The sequence below is a fragment of the Triturus cristatus genome, chromosome 12 (genome assembly GCF_964204655.1).
Source record: "Triturus cristatus chromosome 12, aTriCri1.1, whole genome shotgun sequence".
NCBI classification, from domain to species: domain Eukaryota; kingdom Metazoa; phylum Chordata; class Amphibia; order Caudata; family Salamandridae; genus Triturus; species Triturus cristatus.
This window is the reverse complement of record NC_140595.1, coordinates 292,393,319-292,405,902: the sequence shown is the minus strand read 5'-3', so window position 1 is coordinate 292,405,902 and position 12,584 is coordinate 292,393,319. Positions and strand designations below refer to the sequence as shown.

Genomic DNA, 12,584 nt, shown 5'->3' with positions numbered 1-12,584 from the left:
GATGCTGTTAGGAAGGCCTCCCAACGGCATTTGCTCCGTCCGAATCGGATCGGGAACATGTCTTTCCGACCGACTTAGAAAGGTTTCCGAACGACCGAGTACGATGTAAGTTAGGCATTAGGAATATCCCAATCCAAACCCAACGGCATTTGGAATGACAAAGCCATACGGAGCAGAATGGTACGTCTCTACGGGCCTCGTTTCCGAACGACCACGACTGATGCTAGATTTGGACAGTCTTTCCGAATCGTGCCATCCAACTCAAATCGGCAGTCGGAATCCGACTTTGCGGGCCAGTAGCGGGCCCCCTGCACCAATTGCCTTCCCAATCGGGCCCGTGGGGGTACCCATGAGTCCCCAATTACCAGCCATGCACAGTGTGGCAGTCACCAGGGGGTGCCCACCACAGGGAGCCCGATTTTCCCCAGCCACCCCTTTCTTCAATGGGAGCCTATGCATTCGGTCGGAACATAGGATCCCATTGAAGGCAATGGGAGTCCGACCCTATCGTATATGGAAGCATCCGGATGCATCGTACTCAGTCGGTCGGACTCTTCCGATCCGAGTTAGTCAGAAACCATTCCCAAACCCATTTGGTCAGGAAGATTTCCAACCCGCATCAGAATCGTGCCCTTTGTGTTTCTTCTTTTTCCCAGACCTAATGAGTGAGGATATAGCAAGCAATGCCATGATGTTCTGTTGAAACACAGAACTAATGATTGATCCTGCACCCATAAAAGTTTAATAACAGAACTAAAAAAGCAATACACAGCCACGGAACTTAGGAACCCAGAATCAAAAAACAGCACTAGTACCCATAGCCTGATCTTTGGTATTTTTCTGGTGCTCACCAGGGCTTTTGTTAGCATTACAATGAGAAGAATATCTCAAGCAGCAACCAAAATGCCTGCCATTTACCTTTTTGAATATCCATGACCGGGACCTCTGACCTTTCGTAAGCCAATGAGATTGCAGTGCATACCCAATGTCAGGGTGGAAACTGAGGGCTTATGACCTACTCTTACAACACCAAATATGAGAATGAGAGAATCAGTGGAACGAAACTCTGTGAGTTGTAAATACACCCTATAAGCACTTCCTGCATCAAGAGAATGTAATCTACAGTAAACTACACCGCTGAGGTTGAAGAATCACATAAAAAGAGACATAAACTCTCTTAGGACGATGAAAGTGAGTGAGAACTTTGGATGAGAAAAAAGGGAAATGCCATACCACAAGAACTTACAAGAGAAAGTATCAGAGGAAAGTAAAGCCCTAAACTCCATTAGCCAATGTCCGATGTGCTAGCTGCCAAACATTCCATTGTAGCAGAAAATTCAAAGAAGGATCAAACAAAGGCTCAAAGGGGGTAGACTGGAGAACCTTAAGAACCGAAGGATGCTCCTAGGATGAAACAGGGAGACGTGCATTAGGTCTAACAAAGGACAAATCCCCTAACCAGATGGGATTCAGGATAAGCCAAGGGACTTAGAACACACCATCAGGATTAGAAGGCACAGAAAACGCAAAGATGGCATACCTTCTGGAAGACACAGCCAGACCCATGACAAACCTCTCCAGCGGAAAAACCAGAAATCTCAGCGGAGCACAGAAAAAAGAGGGTGATTGTTGGAACCACACCTTTTAACAAGGACCGCCAGTATTTGTTCTAGGAATCCAAGGTAGATGGCCTTCAAGAATGCCAAATAGTTAAGGCCACATCAGGAGAGACACCCAAAACACATGTGCCTAGTTTTTTACTAGCCAAACCGCCATATGGGGATGGCCAATGGTGAGATGACCAGTGGATGGGGCATGGAATACATAAGAGGAGTCCCTCTGGACAAACCATTATCTTCTGAATGAGTCGAAACCAAGATCTCCATGGCCACCCCGGGGCTACCAAAACGACCTGCTCCACTCTACTCTACTCAGCGTACCACCCTCAGGTTGTCCACCCCTGAAATGTAATTGTCAGTGAGAGGAGGTGAACCTCCACCCAGGCACAAATCTGATGTGTCACCACAGCCAAGGAAGGGGACTAAACACCCCTCTGGTGATTCTTATAAGATTGTCAGTCGATGCCCCTTCCAGAAGAGAAGCAAAGTGAAATAAAGCCCTAAGCACTACTGACAATTCCCAACAGTTTGAGATTCCCATCATTCACAATTTGTTTTAAAAGTTGAGGATCGTCAGCATACAGTTTATACGACATATCTGTCTCATAGTGCAGGCAGGCCAGATGACAAAGGTAGAGATTAAACAAAAGGGGAGATAGAGAGGAAACCTGACGGACTCCCCATAGGATAGGCCCAGTGTTACAGGTTGGCATGCTCAGCCGAACTACATGGGAACCTTTAGACTGAAAAGAGTGAATCCGCTTCAGAGCTGAGGCACTAATGGCAGTTTCTGATAGAGGGTGGAGGGGGATATGATGGTTGAATGTGTGAACAGCCATCAACAGATCAAAATAAATCAGGGCTGCAACAGACATGTCCTTTGTCCACCAGCATGCAGGACTGAAGCCACTGGTTTCTCAGTGCTGAAGCCAGGAAAAAACAATAGTCTATTTTGAAATAAAATAGGTTATTTTCACAAACTCGGGAGTTTGAAAGTGATCACACTTTCAGTAAGCGTAGCATAGCAGTACCATAAAATGGAATTTAGAGGGCTTTGAAGGACTAAGTTAAGCTTTCTTCTTTTTTCTCTGCTGGGATAAAATCAATGGGCATGAAATTAGAAGAGAGCCCAGCAGTGATTGAAGATGATTTTTAAGTTTTAGAATTTGATGGTGAGGAAGGAAAACATTTCCTGTTAGGGAAACAAACAATCCATCAATTACATTTAGATGTGGGGTGGGCTGGAAATGGCATTTGTCTGTGTTTAGAAGACAACCATGGGACTGGAGAAGGCAACACACCTGAAGAGTGTCCATCTTGTTTGAAGAGTGGGGGCATGAACATGCCAGTGGTTCAGTTAGGGATGCACCTTGATGCTCCCCTCCTGAATGAGTACAATCAAGGAAACCAAGATTTATGTAAACAAACGACAGCTCAGCATCAGGCCAGTGGACCAACCAGAAACTGGAACTGCCTATACTGAACAGCGAATTGGAGGGAGAGTGATAATCTTTCCTGATAGGTACGTCAGAGTAGGCGTCTTGGAGGTTGGTTGATGTTATGAAACCACCTGGAGACATTCATGGAATTTTAGGTTGATAAGTGCACAGCCTTAACTAGACCCTCTCTCATAATGTAACATCCCTTTCCCTCGGAATCGGGATAATCATCTTCATCCACTGCTGTCACTGAGTTGTCCACGTTCCTTTGTGCCTAGGAATCATCCTGAATAAGAGGTGCAGAAGGAGGAGATTTAGGCAACCCAACAGTGCTCATCTAAATGCCTCTCAGAAACATCATTCACTATATCCTCAATCAGTTGGAGATGAGAGACAGGATCCCAGAGTACAGGAGCAAGGGGCTTGAGAGAGCAGAGGCTGGTCTGATCATGAGGGACGCACAGGTATCCATCAGACCTGGAATGAAAGCCACAAACAAGCAGCAGATGAGACTAGGGAGTGGGAGGGGGCGGTGAACACCCACTAACTTACCCACCGAGGGGTTGGTGGGAATATGGGATCTAGAACTCCTGCTCGACTACCGGAGACTGACACCCTTGAATTCATCCTGAGGAGTGACTGCACAGTAGTATACCAATGATAGTAAATAAATAGTTCCAATCAGCAGCAGGACTCTGTAATTAAAAAGGAAGAAAATTGACAAATTAGAAAGATGGTCGTTACCTTTGAGAGTGTGGAACTGCACGTCCAGGGACCATAACCACTTCCTGGGTGTCTGCCAAAGATGAGGCTCTCCATGACAGGAAGTTGTGTGTCCGGGTATCCCTGTTATCCCTCCTCCTGTCCTGTGGATGATTGGAGTTCAACGTTCATGTTTTCTCTCATTAGGACTAGGATTGGGAAGGGAGAAGTAGTAGAAACCACTTCCTAAAAGGGGAGGGGGCATTCATCCAAAGTGTTTAGAATTATACAGTTACCAATGTTACAGTTTCATCAAGATAGGTACCACCTCTTCTGAGCTGTGCCAAGATCATTAAGACTGTAAAATTTCTCTTTTAATACCCTTCAGTCACAACAAATATGTACATTTAAAAGATTACACTCTCAAGCATTGAAGGATCTGTAACCAAATAGATGCAAGATGCTGTGAAGGTAAACCCCAGTAACATGGCTGCCGCTGCTCTTGTTTCTGCAGGGCTGGGGCAGGCGTGCTCAGCTGGCTGATGCAGGGTTTGGACAAAGTGATGCCACGACCAGATATGGAGGCCCTGAAAAGGGTGGAGGTGAGTGAGCATGGAACAGAGGCTCAGGAATGCATGTGCTTGCTGCCAGTGTGGAGTTAAGTACCAAAGCAATTATCACCCTCAAAACGCTACATTTTCTTTGTGTCAAGCAAATTCTAATTTTAAGAGCAAGACTAGCCAGTTGGCCCACACTTCTCTCCTTGAGGACACATTGTTATTTTTTATGCTTTAATGCTAACTTGCTGGCACGGTGCGAGTGGTAGGTTTTCATTAATCTGATAGGTAATAAGAGGAACACACAGTTCTAATTAAAAAGATAGCTGAGGATCATGTGAAATATTGTGTCTGTAGGCTGGAGATCTTTAAAAGTGTGGGGAGGTGAGAATGGTATGAGATAAGTTACAGGGCACACTGCAGTCACTACAGTGGCATAAGGAAAGTTGAGGGGGCCCCATGCAAGGTACATGGAGGGGCCACGTTCCGCATTTAATCTGGAGCTCTCAGGCCTGAGTACAGTGCTGAGGGGCCCCCCTGCAGCTTGCCCCCCCCCCAGACTGCCGGAGCTGTGGGGCCTGTGTTACGCCCCTGAGTCACTGCAATATAAAAGTTAGGATGACAAATGTGCCAATTAATGGTTAGAGGTCGTCCTTGGCAGAGATAAGAAAATGCAACTGTCTAAGTACTCTAAGACTTTGATATCTAGATTTCTCTAGTCTCAGACCGCAACTTTTGCAAAATTCCTGTTCCTGTTGGTCAACGGATGTTGTGCGTGTATTAGCTGAGGCCCCCGTTGCTCCCTAAATTGTCTGTCATGGTTTCTATGATGGGATCAGTAGGCCTGCTCTGTTCTCAATTCAACATGGCACACCAATACTGAGAAGAACGCAGGTGTCTCTAAAGGTATGTAAATCTATGCTGTATCCTTGGATTTACTATAGATAATGCTTCTGGTAATGTGCCTCAGTAGCATCACAACACTTCATCCAACAACACAAATATACAAGTGAAAAGGTACAATGGGGTAGTGTGGGAGCCCATGGCTTCCCTCAGCAAGCTGACCTCTGGGAAAAGGAGATATTGTACAAGGCAGATCCCCCAGTCCCTACCAAGCACCATCCGTTCAAAAGCACCTCAAAGCGCACTGAAATATGCATTCAAATAAGGGCAGAAATATAACCTCGCCCAAGGATAGTAAGGAAGCTCTCCGTAGCCAAGGAGGACTCAGTCTTATGGCCAGCAGGCAAATGCTACTGCTTGGAAAACTTGAATTTCAAAGCAACCACTAAGCAAACATGTGACCCTAATCCATCCTGGCTGGTAACTGGAGGAGGTCAACACCCAGCTCCTGCATCTTGCAAAGGGGACTCACCAAGGACCTTTCCTGGTTCACAGAGATGCCACCTTCTGAGTGAAGAGGAGCTGGTCAACATGCCAACTTTGAAGCAATTGTGAAGGGAGTCTCTTGTATGAGATCAGGCACTTGGAGTCCAGATTCTAGGTGGCCGGGTTGATCTCAGTTGGAATCTGCATAAGATCAAGTTTCGATACTGAGGCCCTCATTCTAACTACCTTAAGAATTGCAATGCAGTAAACTTGCACTAAAAATTACAAGCACTTAAACAATAGATAATTTTGGAGTCATTTCTGTGTTCTGGTTTTTTCCCCCAATGAAATTGGGAATTAACCTGGAATTTGATTTCCACAGGTAGTTCCACAATTCAGAGTTCCAGATTCAGTTAGGAAATCCCATTACCGACTAAATCAGCAATTCAAAATTTCCTAGAAAACGTAAAGGAAAGTTTCTGTTCTAATAAGGACTCAGAGGCAAGGATTGTGCATACTTTCTTCATTTCATTTCTCAAGCAGCTTCAGATAAAACAACAAACTACATTTCCCATTATGCAGAGGGGAAACAATACAGTTTAACTAATCAACATTCTGGATACTTATGAAGAGGCATTGCTCCTTCCTGTTCCTCCTGTTTCTCCAGTCTGTTTTCTGATAGTTTCCTGCTGAATAAAGAAAAATGTGTTATAAACATTCTACAACTACTTGACTCCTGGTCCTCATTACCAATTTCCACAAATAAACATTACAAAGATTCATCAAAGGTAGTATCTAACCCAGTAAGCAGATAAAGTTTCCTGGTTTGAGTACACCCAATCCGTTTGGGAGGGAGACACATTACCTGAGATTTGTGCAAGTGGGATAATCCTCGTCTGAGAGTCCTTAATGGAAATTGAAACTTTCCTTTACATTATGCAAGGAAGATGTCAGAACAGAAAGCAAGGATTATGCACATTCAAAGCTTAATTGCCACTAATGAGGCAATGTCCATAATGGGTTTGAAGTAAAACCTCTTAAATGTGGAATCGGAGGACAATTCTACTGCATTCATAATGTTCTCCAGCCTCGCTCCAACTGAGAAATCTTTAGAAGCCATGGCCCTTCTCTTTGCACCAAACAGGGTTGTATCAATCCCAGCCTCTTGCATGCTCCAACATGCCCATCTAGCGATGGCTGGGAAAGAAACCTCCTTAAGGGGTGTGTCGTTTACCCATTGGCGTAATGTCGTCAGTGACATACTTATAACATTTCAGACAATCTACCACACACAACCTGGGGGAATCCTGAAAATCTGGGGGGAGAGAGAGGCAAACACCTTGAGTGAGTTTACACAGTAGAGGGTGTACCAACACTGGTTGACCCTCCACAGGCAGATGACCAGCTTATTTCGCTGATCTAAAGGTATTTACCGACCTGTAAACTATACTTTGTTGACCCCGTTCTGTAAGAAAATTCAGTATGTGAACAATGCCTGATGCCATGGAATCCAACTGTCATTGATGACACCAACCCAATGATCTTACCCATGCTGACCTGTATCTTTTAGAAGTACTTTTTTCCAGCGCCCTGTGGATAGGGTCCTGAAATTGTTCTGAAAGACTTGGGGTTTTCGATCGTTGCTAGTAATCCTCCTTAGTATTAGTAACAATCCGTTGTCTTGTACCATCTGGTGAAGAAATCCTGGATTCCTGGGAATTTGAAGATAGCGGGTAAGTTGGATTGGAAAATTCCAGGAAACTGTCAGAAGAACTAGAAACCACATTTGTGATCTCCATATCGGGGTAATCCAAACTATATATGCATCCTGTGTCTGCCCTGTGCCGAGACCGCCATTATCATTGTGAAAGGGGGAAAGGCATATCCTTGTTCCTGACTCCAATCCCACTGAAAGGCATCCACCACCACTGCTGCAGGATTCAGTCTCAAACTGAAGTATTTCGTTAGTTGGGGATCTAGTCTGGAGGCAAAAAGGTCAGCAGAAAACAGACCGAAAAGGTGTTACAGGGAGGCTAATGTCAGAGGATCCACTTGCCAAATACTCAAATCTCTCAGGTATCTGGAGTTCCACTCGCCACCCAGTTGGCAGAACGCGGGAAGTAGTCTGCCGCAATCGAGATTTGGTTGGAGAGGAAGTACTGCCAAAAGTCCTGCGTTATTGATGTGAGAATCTCAGACCGCCAAGGTGGTTGATATATCTGACCAACGAGATTGTGAATGCGAAGGAGAACGCAAAACTTAGCTCTGTCTCTGGCCCAGCATTGATTGCGAAAGAGCCGTGGAAGAATTAAAGACAACTGATGTGCATGCATCGCTCTAGCTCTGACCATCTTCCTACTGTAGTTGATTCTCTGCACCTGGCACCCTAGCCTAACTTGCTGGTATCTGATTTAATGATGATATCATGTTCAGAACCAAAGCTTGCCCTTCCATTCCACGCCTCCATGTGTGATAGCCACCTATTAATCCGCCATTGGCCTTCAACAACAATGGTACTAATTCTAAATAAGTGAGACCCATCCTGAGATGGGATGCCTTGAGGTATTGAAGAACCCTATAATAGAATGGGCCTGGATAGATTGCCTGTATGGAAGAGGATGGAAGCCCTACTACGCTTGCTATCTGGCATACAGATAACTTCGGTCTGGCCAGAAGACTTCTCAATTCCTGGCAGATCATGAACAGCTTGTGAGTGGGAAGGCTGAGGGAGGTCTGGACCGCATCGATCCCAGATCCTTGGATTTGGAGTCCCTGAGAAAGAGAGACCTCAGGCTTCACGTAGTTGATTACGAACCCCAGATCCTCCAGTAGTGAGATGGCTGTCCTCAGATGACCCGTCATCCAATCTAGAGATTGATCCATCAGAAGTATGTTGTCTAGATAGAAGATGAGTCAAATGCCTAGCATCCTGAGGGATTCCATCACCATCAGTTTCATAAAGCTCCAAGGTGCTGATGAAAGGCCCAAGAGCAATGTCGATAACTCGTAAGCTTGGTGGCACCAGAGGAACTGAAGGAAACGGCGGTGTGGCTAGAAAATTAAAATAGTTAGGTAGGCATCCTGTAGATGAAGGCAAACTAACCAGTCTCCCGAGCGCAATATGTCTTGCAGAAGGTATATTCCCTGCATCTTGAATGAAGATACACCACTTGTTGAACTACCACTGGTGGTTTATCACTAGTTTAAGTCCCTTATCCTTCTACTCAACAAGGAAGATGTTGCTAAGGAAGCTATTAGGGTGAAGGGTTGACCTCACTATGGCTCTTTTCACTAATCGGTCTGAGACCTCTTGATCTACGATTAGAGCCTGCGCTTTTGAGATGATCAACTGTGTGGACTCCTCAGCCCTGTCTAGCATCTTGGTTAAATGTCCCGCAATGCCTAGAAGCTTATCCAGGCTAAACCGCCAGGAGTGGTCTTTGCCCATTTACGATCCTTGATATATTTTGCCAGGAAGGGGCCATTTTTGTGTCGATCTCTGGGATAAGAGATACTTTCCGCCCAGAGTAGGACGGGTGCATTCAGCTCTTAGCCCATTGCGGACCTCCTTATCAAGTGGCTTACAAAGACAACCTGCCATGTAAGTTGTCTGCCTGGACCCATTCAGACGACCTAGGGTGGTAGATACTGTTGGGATTGAGCATGTCGGCCAGAATTGGGTCTGCCTGCCTGCTCTGGTCAGAGGGCAAGGATGAAGGGTCTGATTTGGGTGACAGGTTCTCCCTGGATCCTTGTCCCCATCTCAGAAAAGGGGGTAGTAGCTGGGTCATCCTGAGGGGATGAAGGGTCACCTCCAGAGGGGGTCAGCGTTACCAGAAAGTGAGTCCAGACCCCGGCACCTCCAAGCAGCGACTCACTTGCCAGAAAAGCCTTTTTGAGGTGATCCAAGGCGACACCCGAGGAAGAGTCTCCAGGGTGCTTAGAAGGTTTGGGCTGCCTTGGAGGTTTTTATGACCTGGAAAGTCTTGGGATGTCTTCATTTTGGGGGAGGTGTTTAGGGGGAGCACTCACAAACTCTACGATTTTCTTCTGAAAATACTGCCTTCTGCTCGGGGGCATCCACAGTTTCTGCAAGTTGAGTGTCCCAAGGGACATATTCCACCTCTTCCTCCTCCACACACTCGTCCATAACTCTTCATATATCGTGGACCCCTAAAAGCTTAATTAAAAGCCTTTGGCCAGTGTATAACGCACTTGAAACGCTAGTTTATGGAACCCTATAGGTGACACACTGTTGAAGTTGGAGGTTCAAATAGAATTTCAGTGGGCTAGGCCCTATAAGGGGAGTGACGTCACCCTGGCGTCATGCTCCAGGCTCCTGGGGCCTTTAATAACTGTAGCTTGCGCTGTTAGGCTGCCTGGAACCGTGGCGAGACACATGAACTGGTGTTTTCCTTGCTGCTGGGCTGCCAATAAGAGAGTGAGTCTCTCTTCAGGAAAAGCAGGCCTCTCTACGGTAAAGTGACCCCTGGTGGTCAGAGGACCACTGTGCCTCAGCCTGGCCCCTGCTCAAGCACCTCAGCTGCAAGGGAATCGGAAAGGCGATCCCTTGGCCCCCTGTATCTGAAAAGATAAGATGATGACAGCATACGAGCGGTTAAAACATAAGGAAATATTTCACCGCAGCCATAACACGTCATAAAACAGTTTCATGAGGAGAAAGAGACAGGGTACATTTATCTGCTCCTGGAGTACTGAAGGAAGAGGAGGGACAGGAAGGAGCAATGCCTCGTGCTAAGAATAAAGAATGTTGATTGGTTGAACTGAATTGTTTGTTTTCCCTCTGCATCATGTTAAATGTAGTTTGTTGTTTTAACTGAAGCTCCTGGGAAAAATAAATGAACAAAGTACGCATAATCTTTGCCTCCAGTCCTGACATAAAATACCTCTGCACTTGAAATCAGGCCTGAGTTTTGCAGTAACAGACAGTGCAATCTCATCTCAAATCTGTGTGATTTTATTAACAAAGAATTGATCAAATTGGTTGTATTTCTTTTTTGTGTAAACAATTCCGTTTCTGCTTTTTGAAAACAACAAAGAGCACAATAGAACGCTGTTAGAACCGGGGTCTCTAGTTGGCAGAGATTTGCACCCTGTCCAAGTAGACACCCTCGGTCTTGTCAGGGTAAGTAAGGTACACATTAAGAATAACCTGTGCTCACCCCGTTGCTAACTTGCCAAGAGCAGTCAGGCTTATCCCCTGGGGCAATGTGTAAAGTATTTGTACACGCACACACAGTAACACAGTGACAACACCACAAATGTACTCCATACCAGTTTAGAAAAAGAGCCAGTATTTATCTGAGTAAACCAGTCCAAAATGACAAAAAAATCCAACATACACAAATCAATTTATTAAGCTCTAGTTCTTAGGAAAACAATAGCTCTGACTGGGGCTATTGCCTTGCGCTTGACCAAGGCAACTTCAGTCCGACCGCTAGGGCCTATGGGCTGGATACAGGTGTCAGGCAGACCCCAGCAAAGTACCTTGGATATGTCAAAACTCAAGTATGATGCGAGGCACAGGTGAGGTGAGGTGTAGCGAAAGCAGGTGATGCGTCAGTTCCTTACTACTGTGCATGTTGGCGTTTGGGAATGGTGCATTTGGCAAAGGAGGGGAGGAGTCACTGTAGCAAGTGAGGCATCAGTTCCTGGAGGCGGTGCAGGTTTGTTGAGCCGCTAATTGCCCGGGATGATGTGAGGCACAGGGGAGGTAATACATCAGTTGCATGTGTGATACCTCTGTTCCATACTGCTGTGTGGTACTGATGATGAATTTGGCCATCAAGCTGCGAGGCCTCGGTTACGTGACATCGAGTTCAAACCACAGCTACGGCGATGGAGTTGGAGCTGTGCATCACAGACATCGGTGGCAGGGTGCCTGGAATGCCTGCAGTGGCGGTTCTTCGGAGGCACTGCAGTGGTGTCTGAGCCTGCATTGTCAGTCATGTTTGTTGCATCGAGCGGGGACCAAGGCTTCCGTGCAGGCTGCAGCACGGCATCAAAGTTACAGACAGGCGCAGGTTTTGAAGTCACTCGGAGTTAGTTTCTTCTTGTAGCACACAAACTCACTTACAAGGGCCCAGGAACTGGAATTGGCACAACTTGGCAAGTAGGGCTCTAAGCAGATGAGCCCAGTAACTAGAGATGAAGTCTTTGATGGCCCTGAGTCTTGCAACCGGAGGCAAGCTGAACTCAAGCCCTTCGAGAAACTTTTAGAAAGCAGGATGTAGAGAGCAAAGTACAGTCCTCTCACCCCAGGACAGAAACAGGAGGCAGCAGGCCAACACAGCAAAGCAAACAACAAAGTGGCAACCCTCCTAGCAGCCCAACAGCTCTTCTTCCTGGCAGAATGTCCTCAGCTCAAAGGTTTTCACAGTATATACCCGTTTTAGCCTTTGAAGACCGGAGACTTCAAAGAAAGGTCATTGTAGTGCCCAAAGCCCTGCCCTTCCCAGCCCTGGCTCCAGACACTCTACAGGTGATTGAGACTTCTTTGTGAGGGGACAGACACAGTCCTATTTAGGTAAAAGTGTGAGCTCCTTCCACCACTCTAGTTCAGGAATGCTCATCAGCCTGCTGATGGGCCATCAGGATATGCAGGGCATTCCTCATCTCTCTTTGTGTGTGACTGTCTAGAGTAAATTCACAAAGCCCAACTGTCATCCGATACTGATCTGTATACTAGGGACAGGCAGAGGGGAGGGATGGACCACCTCAACAGTTTAGGATTCTCACCTCTCATCTGCATTAGCCGTCTGAGGGGCCTGTGGTCTGTCTGGACCCAGAAGCCTGTCCCAAACAAGTAGGGTCTTAGCTTCTTCAGTACCCAGATCACAGCAAAAACTTCACTTTCAGTTGCGCTCTACCTCTGTTCCCTGGGACATAACCTCCTACTAATGAAGGCTATAGGTTGA

At 46.2% G+C, this 12,584-nt stretch overlaps 1 protein-coding gene across 1 annotated transcript in view; it reads left to right on the top strand.

Moving 5' to 3' along the window:
- Nucleotides 1-12,584, top strand: part of CNGB1 (cyclic nucleotide gated channel subunit beta 1) — a 958,531-nt gene that overhangs the window by 132,497 nt on the left and 813,450 nt on the right. Inside the window, exon 10 of the mRNA XM_085637063.1 lies at nucleotides 4,275-4,362. Coding sequence (XP_085493189.1) covers nucleotides 4,275-4,362 — 88 coding nt within the window. The remainder of the gene's footprint in view (nucleotides 1-4,274; nucleotides 4,363-12,584) is intronic.